This window comes from Aptenodytes patagonicus, chromosome 5 (genome assembly GCF_965638725.1).
Source record: "Aptenodytes patagonicus chromosome 5, bAptPat1.pri.cur, whole genome shotgun sequence".
NCBI lineage: Eukaryota > Metazoa > Chordata > Aves > Sphenisciformes > Spheniscidae > Aptenodytes > Aptenodytes patagonicus.
The window spans coordinates 18,370,435-18,386,109 of NC_134953.1; the positions used below are offsets into that span (position 1 = coordinate 18,370,435).

General features: G+C 46.7%; 1 protein-coding gene across 1 annotated transcript in view; it reads left to right on the top strand.

Moving 5' to 3' along the window:
- The first annotated feature begins 1,187 nt into the window (after positions 1–1,187).
- Positions 1,188–15,675, top strand: part of WBP1L (WW domain binding protein 1 like) — a 60,328-nt gene continuing 45,840 nt past the window's right edge. The window contains exon 1 of the mRNA XM_076338925.1: positions 1,188–1,274. Coding sequence (XP_076195040.1) covers positions 1,188–1,274 — 87 coding nt within the window. The remainder of the gene's footprint in view (positions 1,275–15,675) is intronic.

Sequence of the window (15,675 nt, forward strand, 5' to 3'; positions counted from 1 at the left end):
TGGGAAGGGGCTGGGGACGCATGAGAGGCTGGGGGTCTCCTCTGAGGCATCAGCAGCCCCAGCAGGCAGGCTTGGCTCACTGCTCCTCACCCAAAGGCTGGTGGAGGCTGGTGAACTGACTGCTTACAGAGAGAGGAGCAAGGAGGGTGCACGTGCAATGGGTTAACACCTGCCGGCCCACACCAGCGGCAGGCGGGGAGCTGATCCTGTGGGGTTACGTGTGCCCCAAGTACTGCCCTGATTGAAAAATGCCAGGGTAGGAGATAAGCTGCTAAGTCGATTATTTTTTTCTGGCTTTTCTTAACATGTTATCTGAGCATCTGATAAACCTCGTCATGCCAATCTGGTGTGGAGGCTGCCTGGTGTGCCGGGAGTGACAGTGTAGAAACCCTCTGCCACTGCCCCAGAAATGCAGGCCATCTCTCCTGAAGCTGTGAATTAACCCCAAGTGCCTGTGCCCCCACTTCTCCGGGGGGTGCAAGCCTGGGTGAGGGACCGCTGTGTGGGGACATGCCGGCACCTGGCCGCGGTGGGAGATCCTCTTCTCCATGCCGCTCCCATATCCCAACAGGGCTGGCACCAACTCGTGGCTGCCCGCCGCGCGCCTCAAGTCCATCCCCATGCCGCTGCTGCTATTTTACCACCCTCTCCATGTCAAGCTCCCTGGTGTGCCCCAGGTCTGGGTGAGCTGTTTGGGTCTGGGGCTCTGTGGGTGCATTGGGGAGGAGGCCGAGCGGGGATCACAGTAATGGGGTGTGACCAGGTGAATGGGGGATGAGTGCCTGGCAGCCATTGGGGTGTCAGAGAGGCCTGGGTGCTTGTGCATCCCCGTTTTTGGAGTGCCCAGTTCTGCCCCCGGGGGTACATTGCACTGGGGGCGCATGACCAAGGGGCAGCCCCCCATAGCCCTCTCCAGCCAGTTCCGCCACTCACAATATGGCAGTCCTCGACCCTCTCCAGGCTCCCTCCCCGGTGCGCCACACTCAAGATGGCAGCTCCCTGCGCGCAGACCCCGCCCCTCCCGGTTCTGCCCTAAGCGACAGCGCGCTGAGCCAATAGTGAACCAAGCGGCGCGCCGTCAACCCAATAGGCGACCGGCTGGGGCGGGTCGGGGCGCGGGGTGCCCCCTCGGCTCCCGTCCCGGGCCGCAGTCGGGCTGGGGAGGCGGGGAGCGGGGGGTGGGGGGGATGGCGAGGAGGCTCCGTGCCGCCATGGCCTTGCTGCTGTTCCAGGCTCTGCCCGAGGGGCTGCCCGCCAGCGTAGAGCCTGCCCAGGTAGGGGCTGCCCTGGGGGGGCTGCCTGGGGGTGGTCTGGGGTCGCGCCGTGCTGGGGAGCTGTGTCCCTGGGGCGGGGGGGCGGCTGTGGGGGGCGCGCAGGCCTGGGGGGCAGCGGTGTGAGCGCGGGGGGCTGTGCCCCTCCGGGGTGAGGGGGGTGGCCTTTGGGGTAGGGGGTCAGGCTGGGCTGGCAGGGGCGGGAGCGTGCATGGGGTGCCTGGGGCTCTTGGGGCTGGGGGCGGAGGCTTTTGGGGGCTCGCCTAAGGTTTGGGGAGCCCCCTTGGCTTAAGTGAAGCTGGAGGAGAGGCAGAGACCTGAGTTTGGGGGTGCTTGTGTGTCGCGGGGATGGAGAGGTGTTGTAGGGATCTAGGTATGGGTGGCAGTGCCTCTTGGAGGTGCTTTGTACGGCAGGGTGGCTGCAGGACGTGGAAGAAAGGTGTTCGGTGGTGGTTGACTGGAGATTGTGGGAAAGATGGCTATACTGAGGGCAGAAGGCTTGAGCTGGCAGGTGTGCAGGGGCCTGCAGATGGAGGTGTGCGTGTCTTTTGGGGGTGGTGACAGGGAAGAAGGTGGCCTGTGAGAGGGGATGGGGCTGGAGGAGGTTTGGGATGAGCTGAAGGGTGGTCGTGGGGCAGCTGGCCAGAGGACCTGAGTCGGCAGGGAAATGGGACTTGCATGGTGCTGCACAGGCCAGGTGAGCTGGTCTTCCCGTGGCAGGAACTGTGGTGGGGAGGTTCGGTGCAAGCCTCTGCACAGAGGGAAGGAAGAGGGAGCGTGTTTCAACTGGGATGAGGGGAACTAGGCCTTCTCTTTGTAGGCTCTGACCACCTGCTTACTACCTTCTTCATGCCTGGAAAGGGTTTTAATGAAGTTGATTCTCTCTTCTTCATCTCTTTACTCTGTTTCCTGTCTATGCTGCAGTGTGTACCGTTCATATCTCCAGTGATGTTCTTGGGTCCCCAGTGTAGACGCCTGTAACCTCTCCCACCTTGATCTGTATGCTCAGTGTGACTCGGAGAGGACTGTACTAGGCCGAGCAACCTGTGCACGACCTGGATCTTATTGTTCATGGAGTCAAGATGTCTTTTTCACCCTATGTAGAATGTAGATTGAATATGATGACTTCTGATTTGATGTGGTGTATTACTTATAAGCTACAAGTTGTAGTTTGCATTTGTTGAAGGTCTGAAACAGCGAGATGCTGATCTGTGACTGCAGGTCACAGATGCTGTGGGTTGCATGGTGCTTAATGTCACAGGGGTGCAGATGGGGAGTGTCCCTTCTGGAAGGGGTCCACTGAAATACTTCCCAATGCTTCTGCAGGAGGAGGAGGTGAGGAGTTTGTCTATGACTACAGATGTTAGCCCCCTTTTGAATTTCCTTCTTTTCAGGGTGCTGCGAGCACTAGATCTACTTTAAAAGCTGTGTAATTCCCTGTTGGTAGTGCCATCCCAAATCTCCTTCAGCCACATCGAGGCTAAGGTTTGGCTGTTGCTGCCTTAGGGAGCCAGGTGCAGGATTGTGTTGAACCGTGTGTTTTCCATGTTGTCTCAACTGCCTTTAACCGATGGAAGTCCTAGCGCGTGCTCCATTTCATCTGTGAGCCGAGGTACATAAACTAAGTGTATATAAGCACATCTTGGGTCCGTTTTGCTCTCTGGTTGTTGAAGTATTCCAGCTGCGAGCAGCGGTCAGGTGGTAGGATGCTAGGTACGTGGTATAGAAGCTGTGAAAGTCTTCAACCCTATACATGCTAATAAAAATACCATGCCTACTTTGAAGACTGTGAAAGATGCTCCGTGCCTCGTACAGCTTATACATTAGTCAAGGAGCTGGTAGAAGAAAGGAATAGGAAGTAGAAAAGGAGGAGAGGAAAAAGGAGGAGGGCGTGGAAGCTATCATACAGCTAGGCTGCTTGTGGAATAGTTGCATACATGACTTGTGGATATCCTCTCCAGTCAGTGCACCAGAAATAATCCTAAAATAATGTCTTGAGTGGTACAATACATGAAAGTGGGGGAGAAGAGCTTTGGCGGCCTATGTTTTCTTTAGAGCACTTAGATACGGATGCATCTTTTACTCATTTTCTTTTCATAGTTTGTCTATATAAAACTCTCGCGGTTTATTTTAGATCTTAAATGTAGACTGTCTGTCAAAAGGCTGGTATTATCTCACTGCATACTAGAGATTGACAGCTACCCACTCAACAATGACAGTGGTAATGTAGGATCTTGAAAATGAGCATGTAACAAAACTTAGTCTGCTTTGGTGTTGCCTTAGAGCCTGATTTCCTCAGAGCTGACAGGTTTGTAGAGAAGAGCTGCAATGGGGCAGTGCTGGACTTGGAAGATCTCTGCACCAAGGGTTCCTGTGTTTCTAGCTGAAGCCCTGGCAGCATTTGCCTCTTGTCCTCTCCAGATTGTTGCTGCCCTTGCTGCCTCTTGTGACTGCTGCCTGCTTCCATGTACCTTGCAGACATTTGCCATGCCCTGCTTGCTTCTGCTGTCAGGGAGAGCTTGTTGTTCAGGGTCCATGCCTCCTCGCCTGTAAAAACTGTCCCGCAGACCTGGTGGTCTAAGGCTGGGAGGTGCTGCAGGAAATGTGTCCTCTAAATAATTCAGGAGGTGGAGCTGTACTGCCTAGCTGCACTGAACAAACATTCCGGAGAACACGCTGTACTCTGCAGGAGGGTCTGATTTTTCAGGTTAAAATGAGTCCAGGCTGCCTAGGATCTTCAAAGACCTTTCTTTTAACTAGGACTTGTTTGGGGTGGTGGATGGAGGAGAATGAAGATGATTAGCTCATCACCATCCTGAGTCCAAGTTGTTTAACTGTCTCCATGACTATTCATTGCAGTTTCACTTGTAATCAGAGCACAAAACTCTGTTAACTGGAGTCGAAGCATTTATCAGTAGATTTTGAAGTGTTTATCAGTAGATTAAGGGCAGAAATATTGCAATTATGTAATAAAATTAGGATAAACGTCACAGGAAGAAGAAATCTAGCCATGTTCAGTTGCAACTGTAGATGTATAGCCTTAACTTACAGCACACCTTAGCGGGGCGCTCCCCTCTCGGTTTGAGGGAGAAGGAAGTGAGGAAATAAGAAATTAATATATTTTAAAATGAGCTTGATCAAATTTGTAATGAAAAACTTAGAACAGTAATCATTTTTCTATTGTAGTTTGTCTCTACAGGGCAGAGTAAAGGTTATTTGACCGCCTTAACTATCCGTCTGCTTCCCACGCCTGCAGCTTAATTATCACATAGTTTTCTCAACTGTTGTTTTCTTTAAAAACAAGAGATTTAAGTGAATGTTAACTATGTGACAAGTCTGTGGAATCCGTCTTTCTCTAATAAGGTGGTTTTGAGCCAAAATCTGACAGAAGCATGCTGCTCTTAAAGACCGATTTCATCCCAAATTAAGGAGTTTGCTTGAAGTACTGTGACTTGAGGGATGAGTCATTGTATGTGACAAAGAGGACAGATCCTTGCTTTAAGGAAGAACTCATCGTGACTGTCACTGTGGCTAACACCCCCGTAACACAGAGTTTCTGTCCAAGGCTGTGCTCTAGCTGTGACCACAGCTCTGATTGCACCGATACGGAGTTACAACGTTTCATCCAAGAGCTTGGCTGCATTTAGGCCCTTTCAGAGCATCACTTCAGGTAGTTTGTGAACTGAACAGCAAAGTTTCAATTATCCTTGTGTAAGAGAGGCTCATCTCCTCATCTGTAAATTTAAGACAACTTTTTTGATTAAGGTGAAGATAATTAGTTGCAACTGCACTTCTGTGTCTCCTGAAATGTACTGGGGTCCTTCAGGAGGGGAGCTGCTTGTATAACTGTAGGATATATTTTGTCTGCCATGATAACTTTGTGACTCTTGGTTTTTGGCTTGCTAATTTCCACAGTTTTGGCAGGAGGCAGCAGAGATCAAAGTACGTCCTGTACTTGCTCAGAACAGGAACCTCTAAATAACTGTGCAGATTGGATTAAGGACTGCTCGTACCATGATGATTATACCACCGTGAACTCCGGTGTCTCATCTGTGTAGCACGCTTTCCCGCTGATTAAAATTTTTTTGTTCGTGAGTTGCCCTCACAATTACATACAATGCTGTAAGAATTTCTCCTTGCACCTCTGCAGCTGTGCAGCAGATGGAAGGCCTGGTCTGAAAGTGTCCGATGCATCCTGGGGAGGAGTGTCGCAATTTTCTTCAGGATAGTCAAAGCAACTCTGTGACTGGGACCTGTCATTGCCTTTCTGAGAATTTCCCTGCCACCCTCCAAATATTAATTAAAAAAAATATGATGCTACCTTAAGAATAAACTTGGGCAGCTTTTGAGGAGTTGTGCTGTGCTGCCGGGGAACTTGGAAAGTTTCGTCTGCCAGAGTTGTTTCGATATGGTTGGGGATTTTTCCATCCTCCCTGCCTCGCGAGCCAGGCAGGGTCAGGCCAGGTCAGCCTTGTCTGGCTAGCGGCAGCATCCAGTACTGATTGTCCCCGAGTGGTGGCTCCGCTGGGTGCAGTGCTGCTGGGCAGCTGCTGCTGGGCAGCAGGGATCCTGCCCAAAGTGGTGATACCGCCAACGGCCCTTCTAGTGAGACAGAGGGATGGATGCGCTCAATGTTTGTTCACATTTCAAGGGCAGTTACTCAACCCTGGCTAAAACACCCATCGACCCCTTACTTTGATTCCTAGAAGTGCTGCTCCCCTAAGCATCTTCAGCAGTCGCTTCTCTGCTGGCAAAAGTGGGAACTGTGCTCTTTTATATAGCTCTGTCAGCCTGTATTAACCCGGTGTTATGCTGAAGTTCACCTTTGTCTTTCTTTCTGTGGTATTAGAAAGGCATTAATGTAGGTAACAGCTTGTGTTTCTTTGTAATCTGAAAACACATGCACATCCTCCGAGGTAATGGGCAGTATATTTAGTAAATGCCAACCACCCACCTTTTCTTTTTGCCTTTTTTTCCCTTTAAGTCATATTGGGAGGACTGGTAGGATTGAACAGACATTAGCTTGTGGCAAAAAGCTAGTGATGGGCTAGTGATCTTCTGGCCTACTTCTCCATCCAGGGTTGTCTGTGATGTGCCCTTTGGTCATGGCTGTGCCTATGCAAACATCTCCTTGTCAGGCATGTCCTGCAGTTTTAGTAATGCCGAGCTGCACATGGCCTTTTGTTCTGTCTCCTGACAACGTGCATATTTGGTACTGGGTTTGGGGATGTTCCTCTAATCTGAGCTGCCCTGTTTTACAGGGTAAGAATTTGCCCTTTCCGGTTAGCTGCATAGGAATCTTCTCAGCTTATTAATGCATTTAACCAGTGACTTTATGGCTGTACACGCTCCTGTCTTGCATTTGTTTCAGGGGGCTCATGAATCCAAAATGACCGGGCAAGTTGCTCCTGCCAGGGTTGCGCTGCTGTTTTTGCAACATGGGGGAAAGGACTCGGCATGTCAGAGACATCACAAAAGCAGTCTCTGAGGCAGGGCCGGTGACAATCTCGGAAGGGCCATTAGTCATGGCAGGGCAGAGATGCTCATTGCACGTTGCAGGACAACCTGATTGCGCCAGGTTTTGGTCTGTGCTTACGAGTTGGAAGAAAGCAAGCACGGAGCGTGGGATGGTACTCCTGGATGACTTCATGGAGACATCCTGATGGGGAAGTCAGGTCTCTCCTTCCCCCTGCTGTCTTGTGTGATTAGAAAACCCACAGCTAAGAAGATAGGTTTTGAGATGCCAAGGGTGCCGTGGCAGCAGAGCTCTGACAGTCGATTGCCTGCATGGCTGAGCCTGTGAACAGTGCACATAACAAACACGCCTGAAATAACAGCTGGCTGGAGAGAACAGGCTTGCCAAGCAGGAATTGCATGCCTGTACCTTGCCTGTGACGAGAAGCGTGTTGGTGTGGCAGTTACAAATGGTGCTTTTCTGTGATTTCGCAGATACTGTTTGACTGCAAAGGAAGGCTCAAGGTGCTGCAGAGACCTGCTGTTTATCTGCTTGGACAAGAAGGAACTTGATTCTCCTCTAATGATGTGATTATCAGTGGGATCACTGCCCCAGTATTATTTTTAGATGACCGCTATAGTCTCTGCGATGGCTTGTGAAACTGTAACGGAGCGGTTTGCATGAGGGGGCTTGCTGGGTGCAAAGTGAGGTGATGCTGGCAGACTGATGCAGCAGACTGAACCGCTTAATGCTAGTGTGGCCAGTGTTCCCTGGCATGCTGTGCCCTTAACAACACCTGCAAATAGAAAGGAGAGGCTTTATTTTGTGTGGAGGCAGCTTGTGGTGCTGCTGGTTTGCAGGCCTTATCCACTGAGCCAGTATCCATCCACCCAGCATTGCCCGAGGTCAGTCCAAACTGGCAGGAGAAAAAAGGATGTGAGAGCTGGGTTGTGTAAGAGATTTAGATGCAGTTTCCTGACTCTTCCTTCTTCCCAAACACTTTTACGCCAGCATATTGTAAAACAAATCCAACCACGGAGAGTACACTGGTGGCTTGCTAGCAAGTGACCGCTTGAGCATGGAAGAAATCCCCAGTGCATCAGGGAACAGAGCTTTTGCCATTTAAAATGCTGCTGGCCTCTTGCTGATAATGGGTTGCAGAGGTGTAGGTGGGAATGGCGAGCAGCTACCAGTACTGATAAGCCATAGGGTACTGGGTTTAGGGAAGATGGGAGGACAGGGACCATTCCTTTTCTCGTGGCGGTTCAAGACCTCAGGATCCTGAGTGCGGTTCTTAGGGCTAGCAGAGGAAAGAGTTTGCCTAAAGAAAGGAAAGATCTGCTAGCAGTAAAGGATTCTCCCTCCTTCCTTCTTTAATCTTCTGCATTACTATGAGGTGGAAGTTTGTTACTTCTAGCGGTGATGTGTTTTTATTTCATCTCTGGTTCTGGAGTGCACAAGGCAGTGATAAGACATTTCAGAGGCAACAATTTTGTGAGATCTGGGAGGGATCATGATCAAAGCAAAACCTAACTGTACCTTGGGTCTACTTGAGGCTGAGGAAGCCTGTCAAGATACTGATTTGCCAAAAGTCCTGGAGTGGGACAGAGAGTGACTTTACCCAGGAAAACGTATTTTGTTGATGCAAAGAAGATAGTTCACAGAAGGAGGTGAGCTTTATGCGGTTATCAGTGTCTGTCTCCCCATTAATTAATTTTGAAGCCACTGGCCAACTTGAACCAAATTTGATAGGAAGAGAACTCAAAGGCACAAGATTTCAACAGAATTCCTGAAAACAGATAGGCACAGAAAGACCTTAAAAAACCGCAACCAAACAAACAAAAAACCCCCCAAAAACCAGGGAAGCATCACTGAGTGAGAAGCTACAGTTGAGAGCTTATTAAATGCTGGGAAATTTGTGAATCCATGATCAACTGATTTGATATATGCCCTAGCTTCTGGAAAAGCTTCAATTGGAGCTCACAGTTTGCTAGCCTGCAAAGTCAATCAGCCTTGTGGAACAAATTGATGGGAGGTCAGCTTTACAGAGCTCCAGTGGCTACAGAACTACTTTTATTTTTCTTTTTTATCTCCCGCTGGCTGAATAGCAAATTGAAGGGGAAAAGGCTGATAAGCTGTGGAAACAGTTATGAAGAGTGTGTTTTGCCAGGAATCTCACCAGCCATCTTGGACTTTCCCTGTATAAAAGGTGTTGACCATTGCCTGTTGGAAGCCGGGAGGAAACTTGAACATTAATGGCATGCCAGCAGACGGTGCAGAGGCTTTTTAGTGAGCAGAACTGATTCACTCTTTTCTCTCATGTCCTAGCACACAGATATGACCAGCAGGTCAAGTACTGTTATCCACAAGGGACTTTTTTTTTTACTTAATATGGAACCGGAGCTCATAATCAAGACAGTCTGGGATAATGCTGTCAGTCAAACAATGGTGTAATTGTGGCAGCCACACCAGAAGCCTGATACGGAAAGAGTGCAAAATATGCAGAAAAATTTGCCCTTGCCAAGCTCTGTATTCTTTACTTTGTAATAAGCTTTTTATTTGTTAATACTGTATTAGTAGTTGCATTTTTTTTAAAACCTCTTTCTCTGTGCGGGATCTTTATATCCCAGGTGGTGGATAACGGCCAGCAGGAAGCCACGGGAGCTGCATGTCTTCTGCCTCCAGCAGAAGATCAGGCCGCTCCGTTGCATAAAATATCCCCCATGACAGCCATCCCACTGATTGTGGGCAGAAGATCGGTCCCATGGAGCTAGCAACCTGCTGCAAAAGCACCTTTTAGAGATTTCTGGCAGAGCTAAACAAGGATTGGGAGTGACTAGTGTGGAATGAAAGGGTTAAACAGTGGCTGGGGTCAGTCTGAGCCAGGAGGTAGGGGAAGGGCTGGAGGAGGTGGTGGGCATTGTACAGGGGTTTTGTAAAGACTGGACAAAACCTTTTAAGAAGGCAGCGTATCTTCAAGGCCATGATACTGGGCTGACTTCATCTCATCCTGTGTATCAATTGTAATTGTATTGGGAAAATTACCAAAAGTGCTCCCCCACCCCCTTCTTGTGGGGAGGAAAGACTTTTCTTCAGATATGATCTGAAAGACCTTTACTCTGTGCTTGGAAAGCATTTAATGCGACTACCTGAATGCATGTGAAGGTCATGACTCATGTCTGTGTCTCTTGTGTGATGAATTCCTCCTTTCCTTACTGGTTGTTTCATTTTTTTTTGTTTGCAGACCACTTTTCAAACAGTGAATGCTGAAGAGGAGGAGGAGGGTTGCACGTGTATTGTGTTGTCTTCAAATTACCTTGTCGTTTTGACTTCTGTCTTTTTAGAAGAAGCAAACTTCACAAACAGCTTGCATTTGACTGTCCAGTCTCCTGTGATCTGAAGCTTAGATAAAACAGGCTTGCAGACATCTGTCATTGCTGATTGTCTCCATTTACTGACACTTAGCACTTGGACCCTGACAAACCCTGTCTTAAATTGCAGTGTAAAAATAAGAGCTCTTAATTTATTTTCCTCTCCTTTTCCTAGCTGTCTTGTTTTCTCTTTGTCTCATTGTTTTGCTCCTTTTTCCTTACCCGTCTTACTAGGAAATTTTTGCATCTCACATACTTGATGATTAAATATCGCTCTCATGTTTGTGGCTCATTGTTTTACCGAGTTTCTTGCTTTTCTGCTCTGTCCTTTTATCTCTCTACTTCCCAGAGTATGTGATCATACTAAACCACCAGAGAGCGGTTAGGCTGTGGAAACAAGAGGCAGGAGTCGTCTTCTCCTCGGACCCATTTTGTGCTTTTAGGCCCATCCCTTGACTGCAAAGTCCAAGGATCATCCTGGCATTAAAAGATGAATTCAGGAAGTCTGGAGTGATTTTGCTCCTCATAGTATTGTTTTCCATTCTGAAACCTGTAGTCTGCTTTCTCTAGGTGGACTAGCTGAAGAAGCAGTCCTCCTTTATTTTCAGCCTGCTATGTATTTATTGAGAAGCATTATGCCAGGAAAACTTTAGAATGAGGGACCAGACTAATCTGTTGTTGCCTTGTTTCACTTTTGCTGGCATGTAGCTTCAGTGTAAGGGCTTGCTGAATTCCTCGCGTGGACAAAGCGCAGACAAATCTTTTTTTCACAGCCTTTAACAGAGCAGATAAACTTTGGGGAATAGAAAGAGTGGCACTGATGGTTTCTCGTCTGTGTCATATTACCTAGCAGTGTGTAACCAAAAGTCTTCTTGCGATGATCCTACTCTAAAAGATTTTAGAAGCGCAACCAAGGGATTAAATATGTTCAGTGTGTCCTAATAAAACGACTAAATTTGTGTATGCAAGCAGTGAACATTTTGGCTTTGGCTTGAGAACGCAGAGATCTGCAGGGGAGGAAAACTAGGCACTAGACAAGATGTTCACAGAGGCCTGGCTGGGTGCTGTGCCACTTGCATCTTGATCTTCTGGAACCAAGCAAATGGAGGGTGTATTTGTGTTCATGAAACTGCGTGCCTTGCATGAGTTTAATCTGAAGGCTGGGTAAGCTGGTGCTGTTGATGTAGCCATTACCATGCTGTTAATACAGAAAAAGTTAACTTTACAAATCTGGAAACCTTAAGTGCTAGTGGCATTTTACTAGTTGGGACAGACTTTTAAATGAATGACCCAAGATTTTGTTTATTTGTATCCTTGCTATGAGAGCTCTTTTTATCACTAGCTCTTCTCCCGCACAGGCACTGCCTTCCAACAGTTCTTCTGAAGGCACTTTCCTTCAGGACAGGGTGCAAGGTAAAACTTGTTTATGCTTTTAACTAATGTCTTTAATTAAAGAAATAGTCTTTAAAAATACTGTTCTTATCTGGTTCAACCCATTAACTTGTTCATTTACAGGTCTTACACTGCTTCTGTGTTTGTTGGCCCTGTCCTGACAGCAGGCATCTTGCATATTCTACAGTGGTGAGGGCTCTTGAGGGTGAAGTGTCTTGATAGTTTACTTAATCTGAAGGATTAGTGCAAAGGTAAACGATGGGGAAAAAACAGTTTTCAAAGGAAATTTCTTGGGTTTAGTTGTTGTTGGGGTTTTTTTTGAGGGTAAATTTATAAATATTACAAAAAATAATGATTTTTAAAAGCCACAGTGTGCTCCTGAGTCCTTCCTTTGACACATGAGTACTTTTTGCAAGAACTCTTCAGTTCTGATCCTGGCTTACCACATGATATTAAGAAAGTAATTTCACATTTCTCATCTAAAATGGGGACATTAAAATGGTGAATGTACTATGAACTGTGGTTTTTTGTATCAAAATACTGGGAGATTATGTGGTACCAGGTGTATAAATACTGTGTAATTTCCATCTTCAGCTGGAGGTCTGGATGAGAATGTTCAGGTCTAAATTATTAATTGTTAACCAAGAAACTCCTGGTTTTCTTCTGCAAGGTTTTGGTCCAAAGATTTTCAATGCCGTCAAGTACTATGGTCAAACTTTACCTAATTGTTGAGAGACAGTTTTATTGTTCTTGGCTTCTTCTGTACTTGAGTGGGGACTGTTCTTCTGTTTTTCTGGAAAGCATTACTGTAAATAATCAACATGTGAAGGCACACGAGGATCAAGCTTTTGTGCACCTCACAAATTGCATGTGCTGTGTTTACTGCATAGAAAACGAATAGTCCAAGCGAAAGCTTTTCCTTCTTTGCAACTCTCAGTTAATTGGTTCTGTAGTGAAGTCAAGAAGTTGAACTTTTTGTATCATATTCCCCCTTGGAGGCAACAGCACGCAGAGATGCAGAGTTGGGACTAAACCAGCAGGTTCACTGAGCAGAGCTGTGAGATGAGAGCGGGCTTGCTGAAATGCAAACACAGAAACTGAAAAGGGAGTACAGAACCCAAACTGGCAGCGCAAACTGTTTTGATAGCTGCATTTTGGCTTGAAAAATCCTCAGATGCTTAGAACGGGGTAGTCTCTTTTCTACGCCTTTGAACTGCATACCAAAATCTTCGGATGGCCATGAACCACGAGAGCCTGCCGTGCATACCTTGGAGAATGAAGGGGAGAGGGAGCCCAGAGCAGGTTGCCAGCAGGTCCTGTCCATTGCGGGATGGTGTTGGGCTGGGCAGGCAGAGTGAGTGGCTTTCAAGTGCCCCTGAGATGTGGACGTCAGCACGCAAGCTTGCCTTGCTTTCTTTGGCAGCAGGGAATTTGACTACCCAGCAACCCAGCTGCTGGGAAGGCTCAGACATCTGTTTTAAGTTCTTTACAGGGTGGGATACTTTTTATAATACTCAACCTTTCTGCAAAGAGTAAGATGATCTGATGTGTCTAAGGAGGACATTTTATATTTGCACACTAAAAAGACATCCTCCATTTCCAAACAAGCATGTGTCTTGCATCTCCTGCTATTTTACATTGCACCTTTCATTTAGGTGACGAAATGAACCCCTCTAGTTTGACTTCCTAGTTCTTAGTGCTAACCTGCCTTTGTCCCCAAATGCTTGGGCTTTCCATACAGTAGAAGCCTTTCAGATAATCCTCATGTCCTTCTGCAAAGAGGGAGCAGGGTACTTCTGCATGGGTGGTGGGTGTTCATCTTTGCATTTATTGCTCTCATTAAAGTGAGAGCTTGTTCAGTTCGTGTCAATAACACCTTTGATCCTCTTATTTAAATGAGATAGTGGGTGTTCTGCAGAAAAGACCTCTTTAAAGTGCCTTGCAAGGTTATGCTCTGCATGATGGTTAATAAAAGTTCATAAAACCATATTGGACTGGAAAATGTGAATAGTTTCCCAAGTACAGTTCTCCATATTGTAGTCTGCAGCAAATGTGATTTATTCTCAGCTGATTGACCTCATGTGGACTTGTGCCTGTGTAAGTAGCAGCTGAAATCAGTGGTCTGAGCACTAATCTGCAAGTCACAGACAGTGGGTTATTATTTAGTGAAAATGCTCTGCAAGTCTCTTGCTGCAGCATTTTCATTCAAAAGGTCACTTCCGTGAGTTTGTGCGCAGCTGAATTTAATGTTCTTTCTCAGCAAGGCAGGCCACACTGGAGAGTGCATAATTACAATAAATACAACTTTGTTCTCAGCTGAAAAATCCGTCTGAAATAAATTTTTCCAGCCCTTCCAAGAAACGCTTTTAGTAAGATAAATAAAAGCAATTATTGCAGATTTTGCATTCATTCAGCAGGAATGTTGGTGGGTGTAGGGTGCTTCCGCTTAAGTCACTCATCACAGTGCCTTCTGGGCTCTATCAACTTGTATATTCAATAGCTGGCTAAGGGTAGCATTTGCAAATTGCATTTCTCACAAGCCGATTAAAACCAAGTTCATCATTTCTTACTTGGTTTGAATCCTGGTTATTACTTTGAGTAAAATTGTTCTTAACAGCAAGTACAGAGAGTTCAGTTAGACTCTCAATTTGGGCAAACTTTAAACAATGCTTTGATAGGTGCATCTGTTTTTAGGGACACGCATGTTTTTATACAAGCTTTTATGGTTTGTTTTCCTGGTTGGCATTTCTGTGTAGTCGAAGTAGATTTGTTTTCTTCTGTCTTCTATTTCGCAACACTGGAAATACTGAAAAAGTCTGCCTAAATACTGAAGGAAAGCTAAGAGGTTGTTATTTCCCCCCTGAACTTCTAAGCAAGTACTTAAACAAAAAAAATCCCCTCTTTGCTTTCATCTTTCAAGAGACTGAGCAGTGTGTGAAATGCCCTAACTTTCCTTTCTTCTAATTTTTTGCCCAAGTATAGCAAAGAGGCTCTGCTAGTTGATTAGGATACTGCTGCCGGTGGAAGCTGAATCTTTGCATAGTTTCTCTGGGTCCATGAGCAGGTCTGGTTACCTTTGAGGTTTCAGAGGGGCTTGCTCTACAGGGTGATCCTCGAGTGTGTTTGTACTTTCCCTGCAGAGACTCTAGATAAGCAGTTTCCAGTCTTCTCCACTCAAAACTGCCATAACCTTTTGTTTGGGAACTAACAGGTAATATTGTACGGTTGGTTGTTGCTGCAAGGTTGCTTTTCTGCAGGGCTCTGCTGGAATCAGTGAGGCTGCAAGGGAGAAGACTCGCATGGCAGTGTCAATGGTAAATGAAAGATAACGCAGCCATTCTGCTCTTGCCGTGAATTTGGACAGCCCTGTGCTGTACTGCTTGGCATGAAGAACTGCCTGTAAGCTGTGGCACCCAGTATCTATCTTGTCCTCTTTCCTTTTCATTTTGGTGAGAGGGAGGCATGGAGGCCTTTCTAAAGGAAACAAGAGTCTGGTGTCTGGGCAGAGAGAAAGTAGAGGGAGGTCACTGAAATCTGACCACTCAGACTTCATTAGATGGAACTGATAGTCCTGGGCCTGGGGAGGAGGGGTGGAAACTCACTTCTTCTTCCATTCATGGCCTGTGTGCTAGGTTAGATATTCATCTCTCAAAGACTTGATATCTCTTCAAGCCCCAGTGGGTTTCCATTGACACCGGAGAATGATCAAAGGGAGAATATGCTCTCTGTCATCGGACTGTGAGCTTGTACCTTATGGTCACGTTCCATATCGATTGGGAGCAGATTTCATCAGCACTTAGATCATGACAGTCTGCCTTTTTTTCTCAAGGTATTCTTTTCTCTCTTTGCTTGTCGTCTTTGTTCCTGCCACTGCCTTCCTTTTCCTGATGCAAGTCTGTGTTCTCTTTATCTGTTGAAGCGATCAGGAGTTGAATACTTGGTACTTGCTAATGAAGCTTCTTTGGCAGTGAGAAGGCCAGGGAAGCTCACTTAAACTAATTGTTGTTTTAGGATCTCTCTAGGCATCCTGACCCTACATGCAGACATGGTTTATTTTTGAAAGATTGTCTTGAGTTAGAAAATCAGCTCTTGTCCTAAAATGAAAACACGCATTCATCAAAACCTGAATTTCACGTGGGTTGTGTAAACATGTAATTTGGGTTAGGTCCGGTCATTGGAAAATATG